We start from the raw sequence: 17,641 nt of genomic DNA, 5'->3' as shown, positions 1-17,641 counted from the left end.
GCTTCATTTGAGAGTAATTGAGTAACGTTGCGTAGAGCCATTGTAGATTGAGATAGGTGAGGTGCGCAAAGTTGGTGGGGTGCGTCACTCGCTTGTACGCGTCACTCGCTTGTAAAACATGTTATGGAGTGAAATCGCAGTGGATCGATCCCGGGAGGCGATCAAATGCGCTAGCGCAGCCCCTAAGCACAGCCCCATGCACCAACAGCCACAATGACATCATGCTAGCTGTACCTGCAGCAACCAACACCATCAATTTCGCTGTAAACCTGCTGTTAGCCCGAGACGAAACACGACAAGCGCGGTTTGCACATCGCCATCTTCCAAGGTTTCTCCGCCGCCTTCTCCTCTTTTCCTTGTGCATTTCCTTCTACTCTTCCCTTTCAGTCTGTCGCTTCGACTTGTAATTTCCCTACACGCGACTTGCACGCGAGGGCCCCTTTAGACCTCAATCCTTGTCATCACAACAACACCAACAAGATGGTGCATCAACGCGCATCTCAGCGAGCTCTGCTACTCAGCGCGACACTTGGTCTCGCTGGTGCAGTCGCCGTGCCAGAGCCGACAGCTGTTCCCGCCAAGGTCGAAGTTCGGGCGCCTGTTGTGACACCCGCGGCCATCCGGTTCGACGGGCGACACAGCTATGTGCAGAAAAGGGATATCATCGACGACATCAAGAGTGGCGTAGAGAACTATGCAAACTCGATAGGCAGCGTTCTGGGAACAGACCTGCCCAGCTTCTTCACAGAGGGTAAGCAAATGCATCCAAGGCAAGCCTTGCGCTAGTAAGGCTTGTGCTGACACTTCGTCACTAGGCATCCCCGGCTGGTTCGAGGACCTGCCTACCGGCAGCCAAGTCCTCTCAAGTCTCGGCATTAACGACGACGATTTGGCTGCGAAGCCCACCGAAGTCCTCAACATTCCTCCCTATGCCAACTGGACCGACCAGGGCTGGAACGTTCGCTTCCACGGCAATGTCTACAAGTTCCCGGACATCTCGCAGAGCAAGGTCGACGACTTGGCCAACGTCTTCCTGATCGACACCAGTGTTGACCAGCTGCCTGACAACCAGAAGGCTCAGGCACGCAACCTCACGCGATCCATCTTCGTCGTCCAGCAAGGCGGTGAGAATGTCTCCATGTCGCTCGAGCCCGCGCCCATGCAGGGTGGTGATGGTGAGCCCGGAGGCGGCAACTCCGTCGAAGCACCTGGCGGCGTCCAGAACCTCACCCTCCCCTACGAGACGACCGTAGAGGGCGACTTTGACGTCTTCGTACCGATCCAGTCCAACGGCCTCCTCCCCGGCAACGAGACCAACAACGTCCAGCGCCTGAACGTCTACACCAACGGCACCATGAGCGGCAATGCCACTGCCTTCCTTGTGCCATCTGAGGGTATCACCTTCATCTCCGACATTGACGACATCCTGCGTGTAACCAAGATCTACGACCCCAAGGAAGGCCTTCTAAACTCCTTTGCCCGTCCCTTCACCCCCTGGATGAACATGCCCGAGATCTACGCAAACTGGTCGCAGACCCTACCCAACAACACGCACTTCCACTATCTGACCACCACCCCCGAGCAGGCCACCCGTCTCTACATGGACTTCATCTACAAGACCTACCCCGGTGGCTCTTTCGACACGCGCCCGCTCAACTTTTCAGACGTATCCGCTACCCTCTCCATCCGCATGTTCCTCCTCCAGAAAGTCTTTGCCACCTTCCCTCAGCGCAAATTCGTCCTCGTGGCCGACACTTCAAACAGCGACGTCATGAAGGACTACCCCCAGCTCGCTCACGACTTCCCGAACCAAGTCCAATGTATCTTCCTCCGCAATACCTCTGCCACCGACGACACCATGTGGTTCCCGTACAACACCGAGGGCTTCAAGGGTCTGAACAACAGGAGCTACATGTTCTTCCGTGAGCCAAATGATTTGGCTGGACTGGATATCGTCAACGGACAGTGCTTGAATGAGACGATCCAGCAGAATGTTACTTTCTCAAGGCAGGCGGAGATTTTAGGAATTCATGGCGATAGTGCGGGTGGCAAGTTGAACAGTGGGGCTACGATTGGCTTCGTGGTTGCGCTTTTCGCTGCTGTTGCGTTGTCGTTGTAGAGGGGATGGATATAGCTAGGCTGGGATGAATGTATACGAGATACGTTGTTTGCTTGTTTCTCTATTTTTTTTTCCTCATTAACATTGAGTTTTGGCATAGCGGCATGATCTGCTTTTTGGTTTGGGTCTTCTTGTTCATAGTCATTTTTATCATGGGTACAATTATCAGATTGTCACGATTGAATTCCACGTTCTATGTGTATGTATGAGCATGTGCTATTGGGCTGGTGAAGAACAAGGACGACCACGATGATGATGAACCTATGGACTCGTGATGCGAGTGTTGTGCTTCAACACTGTCTTATTTCTGACATTGCTGATCCTTCTTATCCTTGCCACGCCTGCTACCATGAAACCAACACACCTTGTTCTCCACGTCGTCGTTCCGGTGGGTAAGCTTCCGTCGGTCACCATATCTGCATTGTGGTATATTATTCCTTCCAGTGGCTGCCATCTTACAGCTGACAGTCTGAGTTCCTTTCTCCTTCTCTGGCTGTTTGATTGGTGGGTGGCGGTCTTTATTCTGATATGATTTTGAATGTTGAGTCGGTGTAAACTTATCGGTGCGTAAGACATCCGGGAAGCCATCGCTTCGAGAGGGATAGTAGGGACGCTTTAGGGATGAGAGTGAAGGAGAGTGGGAGATTTCGGAATCATCTGAGCTGTATAATTCAGATATACAGTTGCGCTCATGGAAGACTAGGTGCTGATTTGAATCGTCGGCCGCTATAGCTGAGTCACGACGGTCAGTCTTCTGATCCATGTTTCTAGTTTAGCAACGGGAGTTATAGCTGTGATTACGCGCCTGGGTAGGCTGGGCACTGATGTTGGATGGTGGGTTTAATTACTTCTTCCAATGGAGGGCTGCAAGGGCTACCTAAGTATGTATGGTCTCGCAAACGAAGCTCAAAGACACTGGGTCAACAAACAAGTGACCATGAGTGATACATTGCAATGGATATCTCTAGACGTCTCAAGATGTTTTGAGTTCATACCCGAATGTCTTGAGACACCCCATCAGATACGATGTCAATATCTCATACGCACAGCCGTAAGTCCTGAACGAACCACCTGATAGCCATCTCAAACGCTCATACTCTCCTCAAACCTTCTAGCAATCTCCAGCATCTCCGCATCAAGTCTCGAGCCACTCAAAAATGTTACGCTAAATGGCAACACACCACCATCCTCCTCCTTCCCACTCAGTTCCTTAACAGGATATGTCCCCGCCGGAACAGCCACACCACACAAATCCAGCACATTCCCACAATGCGTGAACTCGCCCAAGATACTATTCTTCTTGATCGGATCCGCCAGCACCTCGTCTATCTTCCAGTGCGTAGGCGTCGTTGGTACAATCACTACGTCAACGCCAGAAGCGGAGTATGCGAAAACTTTTTCTGCTTGGCGGGTATAGAGAGCTTGCGCTTGTAGGTCGCGGTATACATCTACGGCCGAGCTCTTCCGCGCAACAACAGCGTCCATGAGCTGCGCGGTTACAGGATGTAGTGCTGAGCGGTTCTTCTTGAGGAAGTCATCTGGCAGAGAGGCTAGGCGTTCGGAAACGAAAGTGCCGTCGTAGAGGAGTTGACCCGCCTTTTGAAAGGGCGACCAGTCGATTGGAGTGAGGAGGCCGCCGATTGCTTGTAGTTTCGATACTGTCTCGTTGATCATGCGCCGAGCTGGTGTTGAGCAGATGGCGAGTGCTTCGGGTGGTGGGATGCCGAATTTGAATGTGCGCGATTGGGGTCCGATGCTGTTTACGTGGCGTTCGAATGTTATCTCGGGTTTCGCGTAGGGGTCGAGTGGGTCGTGGCCTTCGAGGATTTGCCAGAGAGTTCGCGCATCGAATATGGTTTTGGTGGAGAGTGCGATGCAGTCTAGTGACAGACATGCCGGCGTGATGCCTCGGAAGGAGATTGTTCCTCGTGTGGGCTTGTATCCGACGATGCCGTTGAAACCAGCAGGTACTCTCCCTGACCCAGCTGTATCCGTTGCTAGGGAGAATGAGACGAGGTTAGCTCCTACTGATACTGTGCTGCCGCTGCTTGAACCGCCGCTGATGTAGTCTTCATGGTAGACTGAATGAGTGATACCGTATGGACTGCGACAGCCTACAAGTCCGGTAGCGAGTTGATCTAAGTTGGCCTTTCCGATAAACAAAGCACCTGCGGCGATGACCTTCTCGTACACAGGAGCAGACGATGAAGGTACATGAGCAAGTGGCGGACATGCAGTTGTGGTAGGAAGACCGGCGATATCGATACTGTCTTTGACGCTGAACGGAACGCCAAATAGAGGTGGAAGAGCGTTTCGATCAGGAAAAGTCGATATCAACTGTCTTGCGGCGTCTAGAGTCACTACGCGTGGCGGCAGGTGTATCCATACTGCCGGATCTATCTTCTTGTACGCTTCGATCTTGTCGTAGACCGCGTCAACGACTGTTAGGGGCGAAAGACCGTTCTTATACGCTCGCTGTAGAGCGGGTATCGTGAGATCGCCGTCGAATATCGGCGGTGTTTGAGGAGGCGTTGAATTGGCTTCGACTCTCTTGCTTGATACTGGTGCGAGGGCGTCTAGTAAAGGATCCAAGCTACCAATGTATCCGAACAGGCCTTGCGACCAATGTATCATATCCAAAGTCGACTTCTTGAAGCAAGCGTCATTGTATCCGCTGGTGGCCTCTTCAATACCACAGCATTCGAAGCCCCGATCGTTCGCTTCCCGGATGGTAGTAGCAAAGCAGCATTCCGTAGTGACACCAGAGACGATGAGATGTGTGATGGCTCTCGCCTTGAGTTGATGCAAAATGGTTGTATTCCAGAACGAGCCTTTGCCTGGTTTATCGATGACAACCTCTCCAGGTAACGGCTTCAGCTCTTCGATAATATCATGTCCGTATTCTCCACGGGTAAGTAGGCGACCCAGCTCTCCCTTGTCACCTATGACTAGTTTGTGTTGGGTGTTGCCTGGTGCAGCTTCTTGTCTGATCAACTTTGATGATGGGCAGTCGGAGAGGTCTGGTTTATGGCCTTCGCGAGTGTGGAATACAGCCAGGCCGGCGCTCCGGCACGCTTCCAACAATTTCTTAGTTGGAGCAATCGAAGCTTGAACAGCTTCTAGGTTTCCTCCTTGGATTTCGCCGAAACCTTTGGTGAGCAGGAAATCGCGCTGCATGTCGATTATGAGCAACGCAGTATGTTCCAAAGGGAAGGAAAACGCGTATGGCTTCGCGTCAAAGGAGAGCATCGTGGTATTGAGAGGCATGTCTGCCGTCGTTCGCAATAGCGTAAGGCTACAAAGACGCGATGGTTGAAAGGCTGTGCGTATGCTAAACTTGCCTGATCTCTTCGAGCTCAAGTAGGAAAGAAAGATATACAGAAACCCAGGAGAGAAGGTCGGCACTCCATACCGGCGTCCGATATCGAACTCATCAGATGAACGTGGGGAGTCCAAGACTGGCCGCGAACGGAATAACGGAATATGCAACGAGCCTACGGCCCGAATTTGGGCGACGGCTATCGAAAAGGCACTAGTAAAAAACAGCCTAGCGTGCCTCACCGATAAGAAGCCTCCGCTCTGCCCAGCGGCTGACATTTATTGATGCCTGTCTACATATCAAGATTGGAGTACTGCCCTCCTCGATAGTTATGCCAAACCTTTCCCGTCTCCGCATTCACCCCGCCGCGCCAACGGCGAACACCTCCGAGATAGGAACTGATATGGTTATCAAGCTGGGGGCAATCATGGTACAGCTATGTAGCTGTCGCGATTCAGCAATCGAGACTGTGGAGCTTCATAAAGGCCGAATGTAGCTCTGTTCAAATGAACTCCAGTGCATTCATTGTATTGTGTTACTTCTGACCATGTCTGTGCTTAAAGCAAGGCTTGCACCTCATCTTCATCTGAGGGTACCCTTTGAGAGCGGTAAATATGGGTCGCGCTGGTCAAACAAAGGTGTGTAGTTGATGGCACGTGTATGGATCGGAGCCAGGCTAATCCTCAGGTCAACAATAGATCTTGATCCGGTTCCTCCTCAACAGCGTACCTGGGGTGGGCTTGACTACTGGGCGTACTGGTGCTCGGATATGCTCGCCCCTCCTTTGGCGTCCACCGTCAGCAGTGTCATGGCGCTGGGTTTTACGGCTAGAGAAACGATACCCATCGTCTTCTTCGGGTTCGCCATCTGCAGTGTGGTCATAACGCTCACTGGGAAGATGGGCGCCACGTACGCCGTATCATTCCCCGTTGTCATCCGAAGTGTCTTCGGCATGTATGGCTCGTTTCCAGCGATCTGCATTCGAGCCTTCGTTGCGATGATGTGGGCTGCTATTCTCACAGTGCAGGCAAGCAACTTCCTGCAACGTTGCCTTGAGGCGATTTGGCCAGGCTTTATCACTTTTCCGAATCATTTGCCTGAGAGCGCTGGTATAGACTGTATGCCTCATCCATCTCTATATATCCATGCGTGTTGCTGACAGTCTCGTAGCGGCTGGCTTGCTGTGCTTGTTCTTATACTGGTTTCTCCAGACCGCGCTCGCCGTTATGCCGATCTCGAAGTTGCGCGTTCTCTTTTGGATCAAGGGCATCGTCGTGCCGCCAACGTTCTTCGCATTGTTCCTTTGGGCCGTGATTGTGACCAAGGGGTGAGTGCTTCTGAGCATAATGCACCTTTAGATAGCGCTGACTTCATACCCAGTGGTGGTCCGCTCATTAAGGGAAAAGTGGAGCTTACCTCAACTTACATGACCACCACCTACTCAGTCCTTACTGGACTCAATGCCGTCGTTGGACTCTTCTCGTCCCTAGCCGTCAACATGCCAGACTTCGGCAGGTTCTCCAAGAATCAACTCGCGGGTTACCACCAGTTCCTCGCCTTACCCATCATTGGAACATTAGGAGCGCTGACACCCATCTTCGTCACCGATGCTCATTCCTATATATGGGGCGACTTTGAGTGGTATATGCCAGACGTTATCGCCAAATTCGACTCCAGAGCTGCGAAATTCTTTGTATCTGCCAGCTTCCTCCTTGCCACCATCGGAAACCAAATTGCAGCAGATACGTATCCGTTCGCAAATGATGTTGCTGGTATGCTACCAAAATACATCAACGTCTTCCGAGCTACCATCATCATCTCCGTCTTTTGCATTGTATCCACTCCATGGAATATCATAAAGAATGCGTCTGGCTTGCTCTCGTTCCTGAGTGGCTACTCATGTCTCATGGGTCCTCTCGCAGGTACCATGGTCAGCGACTATTACCTCGTGAAGAAGGGCAAGCTCGATGTGGATCAGCTATATACCGACCGTGGCATTTATTGGTACAACCGCGGTTGGAACTGGAGAGCATATGTGTCATTCGTTATGGGATTTGCTCCCCTTCTCCCTGGCTTTGCGAAGAGTATCGACAATACTCTAGATATCGGTGGCGCATGGAAAGTATACACATTCGCGTGGATCTTTGGGTTCTGCCTTTCGCTAGTAACGCACTACATCATCTGCATGTATATTTCGCCAGCAACAGGGTCGTTGGTAGAAAGTGCGGTGTATCCGCCGCAAAAGGAGGCGATTGCGCCAATCCTGGAAGGTGAAGAACCGTTGAATGAGGAGACACTTGTGTCCAAGGAGAAGGGAGTAGCTGACATGGCTTAAGTGATGCCGTGTTAGAAGTTTCAATAAAGACCAATTCATATCTGCTTCTGCCTTTTCGTGTATGACGTCGTGGATGAGTAGCAAAGTGGGAAGACGCAACTGCCTCGTTGGTATTTGAGATCTGGTGTTCTCTTAGTGATGCCGCTGATTAATTTCCGCTTGGTCAGTGCTCTCTCGCGCTAGACCTCGGCTGCCTCTTGTTCAGCTTGACTCTTCACCCTCCCTGCCGGTACCTCAGCGCCCATCGCATCCACATCATAGGTGACTTCCCAGTGGAGCTAGCAGCTACGTCCAACATGCATCAAGCCAGGGCCGTAGTGTGATGCATTGGATCTATGGAGAGAACACCCTGGCCAGCCACTTTACGAAGTAGTCACGCGGACGCGTCTCCAGGACCGCGACTCCAATCACAACGACTTGGCGTCATCCGTCTGTTGTCGAGACGGACGAACACTGCATGCTGAGATGCAAGCATGAACTTCATGCCTGTTGAGAACTCGCCGCCAAACCACTTCCCACGTGTAACCAACGCCCAGACTACCAAGTCCAAATCGCGCCGCCCATGTGATCCGTGCCGTCGACGAAAGTCACGGTGCGAAATATCAGAAAGCGGACCACCATGTGTTCTTTGTCAGTTCCATAACCAGGAATGCACCTTCAACGAAAATCCGCAACCGCGGAAACGGCGCGCTGTCGCTATCAACGAGGGCTCTGAGCCCATTGGGACCATTCGCGGCCAGCTACCTCTTGCAAACGATTATGGAATTAGCACTGCGGCTTCTACATCTCCTCAAGAGACTGCAGCCAGGATCCGACAGGATCCGCCAATCGATGACTATGCAAATCTACGCGGGCCTTCGCTCCTAAAGAAAACGCTCGGCCTGCAGACTAACAGGCACAGTCGTTTTGTCGGTTCTACTTCCGAGTACGAACGTCTGTTGTTGGCACTCGAGCCACTTCAATCGATTGATGGCGTTGATTCTTTGGTTGGCCATCCAATATTAAGAAAAGTTGATGATACCGACCCAACAATATTCGTCTTATCACCTGATGCCGGCACGCTCAACAGCCATAGTGACATTCCAGATCTTGACGCTATCGAGATGGCCGTAGCACCACATGGCTCCGCGTTGATACGTCTCTTCTTTAGAATCGTACATCCCAGCTTCCCAATCTTGCACAAGAAAGTGTTCTTAGAGAAGTATGAGCGAACCCACCGAGAGTTCTCGCCCCCGCTTCTGGCAGCAGTGTATCTCCTGGCACTGAACTGGTGGTCGTATTCCAGTGAGTTGGCATTGCAACTCAAACCGAATGTTTCGCATCTAGAAGGATTAGCAATGAAGTCGTTCAGCAATATTGTCCATAGGCCTAAACTTTCGACTATACAGGCAGGCTTATTGCTTCTCCAGCGACCAGAGGGTAACAGTTGGGCGCTGACATGCCAGCTCGTCGGTCTCGGGCAGGACATGGGTCTCCAACTCGACTGTACGAACTGGCACATACCGGATTGGGAGCGTGGTCTGCGCAAGCGTCTGGCCTGGGCCATATTTATGCAGGACAAATGGGGTTCTCTTATACACGGTCGCCCCTCACACGTCACACCAACAGACTGGGATGTGCAGCCCCTGACTGAAGACGACTTTCCAGAGAACGCCGCCGATGAGGATGACGAAGACGGAAGTACCGAGGTGGAAAAAGGACGAATCATGTTTTGTTACATGGTAGAACTCACACAGATTCTGGCACAGATCCTATCGACTTTCTACACTCTGAAGGCTGAGCGCGACTTCGCCAGCCGTACCCAGGAAGGCGTTAGATCGCTACTTGAAGCAGCCAAGCCTTTACAGCTTACATTACGTCAATGGTACGCCAACATGCCGTCTGCGCTCAAGATGCAGGATATAGCTCCAAGGAAGCTATCTAGCGTCGGTTACCTCCACCTTGGCTACTACGCAGTTGAAATGACCTTGCACCGACGTATCATTCGCTCATTGTCTCCATCAGACGGTCCGGAAATCCGCGCTATATGCCGTCAGGCTGCACAAAGCCGACTCACATCTGCTTTCGCCTTCGTTCAATCGCTCCGACCAGAACATCTCCAATCCTTTTGGTACTCATCATCCACATACAACTTCGTACTCATCGGCTCTTTCATCTCGCTTCTGTGGGTGACATCTCCCGATAGAGAAGAAGCAGTGAAATATCGAGCCCATCTGGATGAATATAGATGGATCATACGTCTCTCTAGCAAATCGGCCGACTTCCTCGAGAGAGCGCTAATATCATTAGATCTAACTTCAAGTACGCTGATGAAGGCCGTTCCTGATGACAATGTTCCGTCTTCGGTCGCGAACGGTCATCAGAGCAGAATAGGCAACGAAACACATTACGGTGCTGATGCGGGACGCTCCCAAAACTCTAGATCCGTACCGAATGGCTCGAATTCGCCAGTCGCAAATCTCGGTCAAGGAATAAGCGAACCACTACTAGGGGATGATGGATTGGCTGAACATTCGTGGTTTAGTGCAGTAGATGAGAGCAACTTCGATGGCGGTTACAGTACTCATGGCGCCGCTCTGCCTGGGCAGCCGGATATGACATAAGGCGCGATCATGCAGTATCATTGACGTTATGACTTCTCAATCGTTGTCACAAACCTCGACGCTGAGCCTAGAATTACGCAAACTCATATTGCCGTTCCTGTTTCATCATGTCAATTGCGCTTTTGGTTGGTCTTGGCTCTGCACCCTGCAAGTCAGCACATACGAGGCCAAACGACAGGGATTGTATGGATGAAGGCCACGCTCCAATGCGGGGAAGAATAGTCGTATAAGTCCTTTTACACGAGTTCACCACATTTCAGCAAGTATTTACCCAGGCAAGTCCTGAATTATGTATCTTCGCCAAATCGCAGTCAGAAGCTCCGATCTTACACACAAGCGAAAAGCGATAAAGGACGAGAGCTAGCCTTTGCCACTTGGTCGTTGCAAAGATGGAGAAACGAGCTGCGGCATCATGCTTGATGAAAACAGAACTACAGCGCATTCCATAATGCTGCCTAAAAGCACTTCTCTCTGCGTCGTTTCGAGTGTAATGGATGCTTTCTATGGAAAGCTGAAAAACACCATGTCGCGCATGCGTTACAAGATTCACCGGAATACAAGAAGCAAGTAAGCTACCAACAAGTGCTATACCTTCGAAGCGATCATTAGGCTAGGGAGCGGGAACTGGCGGCCCGACCCCAAGCTACGACAGGGCTCTATGTACGTCTAGCCTACACCCTTGGAGTTAATGTCATTCCTATATAGACCCAGACTTCCGTATCTGAGCGGCTCGGCCCATGATCTGAATACACACAGATCGGATCTTGATGTCTCACATCCGTCTTGAATTTACGCCCGATTTACGCCCGATATTTATCGCAAGGGTCTAGCCGTATACATTCACCCGAGGCTGTATCGTTTAAGAGAAGGATCTGAGACTATGCAGTTGCAATATGAGTTTGTTGTTGGCCAAGAAGAGATCGATGTATGACCGGTCGAATGAATGAGCTGCTTTACGCCGACGGCGCTGCTTCTACACGCATGTTTGAGGGTAGTGCTGGGAACTAGATCCTTTGCAATCAAGTATACTGACTTCGTCTGAAACTTTCAATGAAGCTTGACCAACATTGCCAATTCAAGATGAGGGGAAAAGACGCGGTGGCACTATCATTCGTGGTTGCTGTCGTCGAGTTGGCGTATAAGAAGGGCTTCGTGCTCGTCGTTAAAAGTCGTCAAGCAATCAGTTAACGGTACTCTCTTCTCTTCAAAGGATTATCACTGCTTCTTATTCATACCACCTCATCCCAGTCCAACCCAACCATGACTCTGTCCAAAGCCATCACTATCGGTCTCGCTACCCTCCTCGCTGTTCCGGTGGTTACCGCTGGCAGTTTCGACTCTTGCACTGCTGTGTCCTACAACACCTTCAACAGCACCAGCGTGCAGGACAAGTATCCTCAGTTTGGCCCAAAAGGCCTGTACTCTTCCTCCACCACTGGACAATGCATTTACGTCGACGCAACTGCAAATGGGGATTTTGCCACTACCAACCCAGCTGATTATCACGGCTTTATTGCCAACACACATGCACTTCTGAGCAAGATACCTGAGGCTGCAGCTGGCCTTGAGTACCTTTCTGCTGCGCCTGTGCAGGAACGCGCAGCTATCACACCGCGCAGCGCCAAGATGATGGCTTGTCAGGATACTGTGGGTTGCGGCGCTGTTTGCAGCTCCTCACAGATAAACAGTGGGCGCACGCGATTCCAGCAAGACTTACTGATATCCTTTACCAGGGCCCCTATAAGATCTGCAATTGCGGATCGTGCAAGTATGATACTTCTATCTGCTTCCAGGGAGGGTTTTGCACCGCTTACTACAGGTGCAAGTAGACACCACCCTGACAGTGGGCGCTCACGGAGCAATTTTCATGAGATGGGAGATGTCTACTAAAGAGATATAATATCCCTACGTTAGAAGCACCTTTTCTTCACATACGTAGGAGTACACTCGTTTAGACGTGCCTGTTGGAAAGTTTTAAGGCCAGGGCTGTCTGCCTTTGACACTTCTCAATACAACGGAGAATAATGACTTTGCCTCATCGTGCCTAGGGATCTGTTCGTGTAATGGTGTTGTTGTTAGAGTCATTGACACGGTAAACCCTTTGCTGATCATGCTTGACTTTTGCGCGCTTCAATGGCGTGATGTACCGTAGAGTTTTCAGTCGATAGGTCATTACCTACCCCAGTACTATATTCTCGTCGAACCGAGCAACTAGATCCCATGCATCTTTCCGAATAGTAGCTACACCAAGTCTCTCAAACACACCAGGACGGTCATAGGCTGGCTTGATACACAGGGCCTCCACTTGCAGCACTTTGTTAAAGTCCATCTCCGCGTGTATACCGACAAAGTCGAAAGTCACAACTCTCCCTGGAGACAATTGCGGAGGCTGATTATCGAAGAAAGCCTGACCTATTATGCTACGGTCGTCATCTCCGCGGGCGCTCAGGCACATAAAAGATCTACCATCGAAGACATGCTGTGTCACATTGAACTGTCCCCTTTGTGCTCCAATGTACAAGTATGGATCGGGGTACTCCGGCATGATTCGCTCCAAGCATTTTTCTTCGCTACACGTTTCATTGTTTATCTTGTGGGTCTGTAGATAGATTCCGCATTCTGCAATCGATACTGTCGGTGCGTCGAAAGCTATCCTTTCAGGACGATGGCGCCAGAGATCTACACCCCACCGAGAATCTGATAGGTTATCATGCTGCCACGCCATCCATGACCAAGTGGGAACTGTAGGTGATCCATCCTGGCGTAAAGGTATATTTCTTTTTCTCAAAGCATGACCCTCCGATCTCCACAGGAGCGACTGCATAGAAGTATGTACTGGATGTCCATACAGTATTTCTGTGGTGAGTGTTGTCCCGTTCTCATCAGGTCTGGTGAAGTAGCTTATAATACCCAAAAATGCCTTCGCGACATCGGCTTCGTATGAAAAATCGCGAAAAGCGAACCTTCTCACTAATTCCGAGTATCTAAGCCAGGATTTCGAGGTACTCGACGATCGACAGATAGATTGACGAAGTCTGATCATTCTCTTGGTCATAAAGTTACTTCCTTCGTATCCGAAATCCATCCCTTCTTCCATAGCATCCTGAAGACAGATTAGGGTAACGCGATCGCTGACCACTAGCGCTCTTCGGGAGAAAAATCCTTCTTGTAGAGTCCACCCTCGCGAATCCCATGGCAGCTGAGCTTTGGTGGTACGCGGACTCTCAATTCCCAGCACGTAGTTCGGATAAGCGATCAGGTCACCCGGTAGTATTCGACCGGCTGAAGAGGTTTCGTAACCAGTAAGACCACCGTCTGCGTTGTCCTTGTTTGCTACCACGATAGTCACAAATGCATTATGATAGATACAGTGCATCTGGTCCAAATAAAGACCAAGACTAGGATCATCCTGTATAATGCAGAAGCAATCTACCCACAGGTAACGAAGTTCCAAGTCTTTAGTCAGATGCATAGCATCTCTAATGGTTTGAGGGACGATGACGGCGTGTGATCCGAGAGACAGGCTTTGGGGCTTTTTCAACTGCTCCATATTTCCGGAGGTCAACTTGGTGGACTTGGCATTGCCCCAGACGTAGCTCAGAGCTACATAGGGCACGTCCGAGACAGGCATGATAGTAATGCATTCCTCGACCACGTCAATAAGATAAAGCGAGATATTCAGCTTGTTCGCTGGATCGGGTCGACAATGTTCATGTTCCAGCTCGCAAGTCTGTAACCATCGTCTTATATGTCCCATAGGAAGGTTGTTGGCCAATTTGGAGCTTGTCACTTCGGTTCGAAGCCGCTTCGGATATTCCGAGCGCCGAAATAAGTAAACGTAGTCTCTATATGGTTGGTGATCTGTTTCAGGCGAAGTCCCAAGGCGGACACCCGTAAATAGGCTCCCCATTGAGAGGAGAAGATGAACGTACTCGGCCTTCGATGCCTCTTTGTCAAGTAGGTTGAGAATATCTCTGCATGAAGGGCATGTCGTCTCTTCCCTGATATTGCCTGGATCAACTCTCAGTGATAACCTCAACTCTCTCCATTCATCTTCGATCGCAGAATTGAGAATATCATCGAAAGAATGATCCACACGTAAGCATTCTTCGCAGTACAACGTAGTTGAATGCGGTGATTGTGGAACTTGCGCTGCTACGGTTTCGTCACTCTTGTCCATGTTTATAGTGACCTGTACCTTTCATGTGTCACAATGAATCGAGGCCCTAGATACGGAATTGAAAAGTGACCCATATACGTAGGTATGATGCTTGTTTGCCGAAAATCCGCAGGTGTCTAGTAGAGGAGTGAGGTATCGCATGTTGCCCCTCTATTACTGCTTGTCAAGCGAGGACGCCTTGCGGGCGCCGGCGCATCATTCCCCCGATTGACCTAGCTTCATCGCTCTGCGATATAGACTGCACATGTCAGGTTATCATAGTTTTACGCCTAGAGTAGTGGATACATCTTCCCTAAAATGTGATCGTTGAAGAACATAGTTCCTCAAGAAACTGGATAATGGAATGAATGCTTACCTAGGTAGCCTCACCTCCAGCGGGTGCATACTTTTCCTGTCCAGGAAGGAGTTATCTAACATAGTATCATGCACCGCAAATTGAGTATCTGCTATTTGCCTATGAGCATGTGAAACTTACGTATCAATGATAACACAATATCACCCCAGCACAGGCTCAACTCGCGCAATCCATCGAGATTCTCCGAGTGTGCATCCAGCTCGAGAACGTTCTTCCACGCCATATCGCAGCACACCACATCACACCACCACACCACCACGCCTAGACCCTGCCAACCCCAAGTCTCTTCTCCCAGCCCCCTCAAAACGGCCAACTAAAGCCAGCAGCCCCGCATCCGAACCACACCATACATCTCCCTTCCTAAATGAGGGGTAGAGGCCAGGTAATCTTGCGCAAGCCTGCTGCTGCGCTGTCGATCCCGTACTGCATGTATACGGACCGATAATGCAGACTCTCTAGCCCTAGAGCGAGATCGAACCGCTCATGTTCGCTGCTTGGATTTCTGTTGAGGAGTATGAACGGCTTCGAACCAGAATACGGCAGGTTGCTGGGCGTTAGGATGCGTTTTGGAGGGGGGTGTCGCGTGTGGTGCTGCTTATTGAGGGGAAGTGTGGTGTGACGTCAGCGGTACCCATCGAAAGAAACGAGGAGCATGCTTGATGGATGGCATCCGCGTTATCGCTGTCCATCCATCGGCTGAAGTGGTTGAGATAATAGAAGCAAGGGGCGACCCCGCTGGAAAATGCAGTTTGATATCATCCTAACTGTCGAGCATAACGATCACGCGTCAGCGTTCCGTGTGGAGAGAACTCACAAAAAAGCACGTTGCACGAGGAGATGCAGGGACCGCGCACCAGTCCGCCGCGAACACTTCCAATTGGATAGGACATCTTGTACCGGCTAATTCTCCGGTACGCTTGTAAAGGGTTATTTTGGGGTGACCTAAAACAAACTATACAAGAAGCATTGCGGGAACCGCAATAATCATGGCGCAAAAGCACGGGACAGCATGACAGCATGAAGAACAGTGATGATGACAAATAGTGATCGTGAATTCGTAAACTAACTATACAGAGTGTGATTCGGGAGCCTAGCAGTTCCATCAAACTGATGCTATGCACCGAAGGGGGTATCTGTGTCTGATTTGAGCACTTCATTTCAGAACCATTGCGCCATTGCCAGCCAAAAAGCAAACGCCCATCGCAAGTACAAGATTTGAGAACAAGCGTAATCATCGTAAGCCTCACGTCATCGCTTTATACAGACGTGCGTCAAGGCGGGAGTTTACGCCCAAGTCTTGGAAGTGTTGAGACCAAGCTCGAGATGCTGTGCGATGGCGTCCGCAAAGTCGCCGCCAGCGTTTGACGAGTGACGGCGACGTTCACGACGTATTTGGTGTTCGGCTTCCATGAGGCGGCCTTGGACCCAGGCACGCTGCTTCTCGTCGTTGCGGATACATTCTGTATTCATGAGTTCGGTGAGGGTAGCGACGATTTGTTGGTTAATCTCCGCGAGCTTGTGGGATTCTTCAGTGTGCATGTCGTCGATGCTGTTGCGCGGTGTTCCGCCGGTCCTTGAGCTGACGGTAACGGGTTCACTGGCTGCGGGGAACGGCGTGGAGTACTTTGTTGGTGAGGTAGGCGATGACGAAAGAGATTGAAACTCCGGGGAAGTGGCAGCCATAGGTGCGTTGAAAGGAATCTCCATAGCCATGCGGCGCTGGAGAGCTTCTTTCTGGGCTGAGAGAAGCATGTACTTTTGCATCGACTCGTTCTAGATGAGCATGTTAGTATATGTTTAGGGGGGATGTACTTCGGAGAAACTCACTCTACATAATGTGGGTCTCGACATGGGTGCCATGGTGTAGTCTGGTGTGGTGTTGTTTGGTGCTCGTGTCGTTGGACGGGGAGGGATATTTGATTCCTGTTGATGTGGAGTTGTCGGCGTCTTGATAGAAATACCAGTTGACAATGCCAAGTGCGTAAGGTGCGTAGGTGCTAAGAGATCGGCGGAGCCCCAGAAGTGTGGGTACGTAAAAGTTCTTGGTGGTGGAACCAAGTGGAGAATTGCTGATTGATAAGGTGATGGTATCGTGAGAAACCGGTGATGGCTGAGATGCGATTGTTACGACGGATGACGGCGACAGAATATTCCAGAGTGTTGCGGTCAAGTAAAGTATGCCCACTCTGTCTGGGAAATGTCTGGCAACTTAACCAGTTTGCGATGGGGCCACGCATTCACATCCCGGAATAGGCCATGACGTGCGAGTAGCATACCTGCTCCGAAACACAGCGTGGCTGAATCCGTCTTTCCGCGGTCAGTGTGTCCAGACACCTTTGGGTAACGGGGCCGTTTCGCAAAACCCTGTCGGGATAGCCAGGGGTTGTGCAAATGTCCTGTTGTGATTGGCGGAGCTGGCCCCCCTTGCTGATCTTCATATCGCTCTGAAAGGTAAACTAAGCGACATAACGTCACTGGTAAGAACCTGAAATAAGGGCCATGGTGCAGGATCGCGATCCAGTAGCAAGATCGTACACAACTGGCCTTGAACAATGTGATAGCACAGGGTACCTGCGTTTTCGTGAATAATCAGGCCTGCAAACTCTGCCTTCCACTTGTGGGTAGCAATGGTCACTAAACCCGAAGCGGGATATTTTCTCATGCGAATTTTCAACCCTCCATCAGAATCCCATCATGATGCGAAAATACCATGCGTGACACAAAATGACG

General features: G+C 50.7%; 6 protein-coding genes across 6 annotated transcripts; 4 read left to right on the top strand and 2 right to left on the bottom strand.

The window, feature by feature from the left end:
- Positions 1–480: 480 nt before the first annotated feature.
- Positions 481–2,119, top strand: AA0111_g10961 (hypothetical protein; the record flags this gene model as incomplete). Its single annotated transcript, XM_028644772.1, has 2 exons — positions 481–751; positions 816–2,119. The coding sequence occupies 2 exons, from the start codon at positions 481–483 to the stop codon at positions 2,117–2,119; spliced, it is 1,575 nt and encodes a 524-aa protein (XP_028501507.1).
- Positions 2,120–3,202: 1,083 nt separating this feature from the next.
- Positions 3,203–5,386, bottom strand: AA0111_g10960 (hypothetical protein; the record flags this gene model as incomplete). Its single annotated transcript, XM_028644771.1, has 1 exon — positions 3,203–5,386. The coding sequence occupies one exon, from the start codon at positions 5,384–5,386 to the stop codon at positions 3,203–3,205; it is 2,184 nt and encodes a 727-aa protein (XP_028501508.1).
- Positions 5,387–6,207: 821 nt separating this feature from the next.
- Positions 6,208–7,773, top strand: AA0111_g10959 (hypothetical protein; the record flags this gene model as incomplete). Its single annotated transcript, XM_028644769.1, has 3 exons — positions 6,208–6,556; positions 6,609–6,765; positions 6,819–7,773. 3 exons carry the CDS (start codon positions 6,208–6,210, stop codon positions 7,771–7,773), a joined length of 1,461 nt encoding a protein of 486 aa, XP_028501475.1.
- Positions 7,774–8,246: 473 nt separating this feature from the next.
- AA0111_g10958 (hypothetical protein) lies at positions 8,247–10,376 on the top strand (the record flags this gene model as incomplete). Its single annotated transcript, XM_028644768.1, has 1 exon — positions 8,247–10,376. The coding sequence occupies one exon, from the start codon at positions 8,247–8,249 to the stop codon at positions 10,374–10,376; it is 2,130 nt and encodes a 709-aa protein (XP_028501469.1).
- A 1,260-nt stretch (positions 10,377–11,636) lies between these two features.
- AA0111_g10957 (hypothetical protein) lies at positions 11,637–12,120 on the top strand (the record flags this gene model as incomplete). Its single annotated transcript, XM_028644767.1, has 2 exons — positions 11,637–12,063; positions 12,110–12,120. The coding sequence occupies 2 exons, from the start codon at positions 11,637–11,639 to the stop codon at positions 12,118–12,120; spliced, it is 438 nt and encodes a 145-aa protein (XP_028501483.1).
- Positions 12,121–16,195: 4,075 nt separating this feature from the next.
- AA0111_g10956 (hypothetical protein) lies at positions 16,196–16,771 on the bottom strand (the record flags this gene model as incomplete). The annotated part of the gene is made up of 2 exons (XM_028644766.1): positions 16,196–16,684; positions 16,739–16,771. The coding sequence occupies 2 exons, from the start codon at positions 16,769–16,771 to the stop codon at positions 16,196–16,198; spliced, it is 522 nt and encodes a 173-aa protein (XP_028501482.1).
- Between the last annotated feature and the right edge of the window lie 870 nt (positions 16,772–17,641).

Source organism: Alternaria arborescens (assembly GCF_004154835.1).
Source record: "Alternaria arborescens strain FERA 675 chromosome Unknown contig_41, whole genome shotgun sequence".
Lineage (NCBI taxonomy): Eukaryota > Fungi > Ascomycota > Dothideomycetes > Pleosporales > Pleosporaceae > Alternaria > Alternaria arborescens.
The sequence above is the reverse complement of the archived record's forward strand: the minus strand, read 5'-3'. Positions and strand labels throughout refer to the sequence as shown.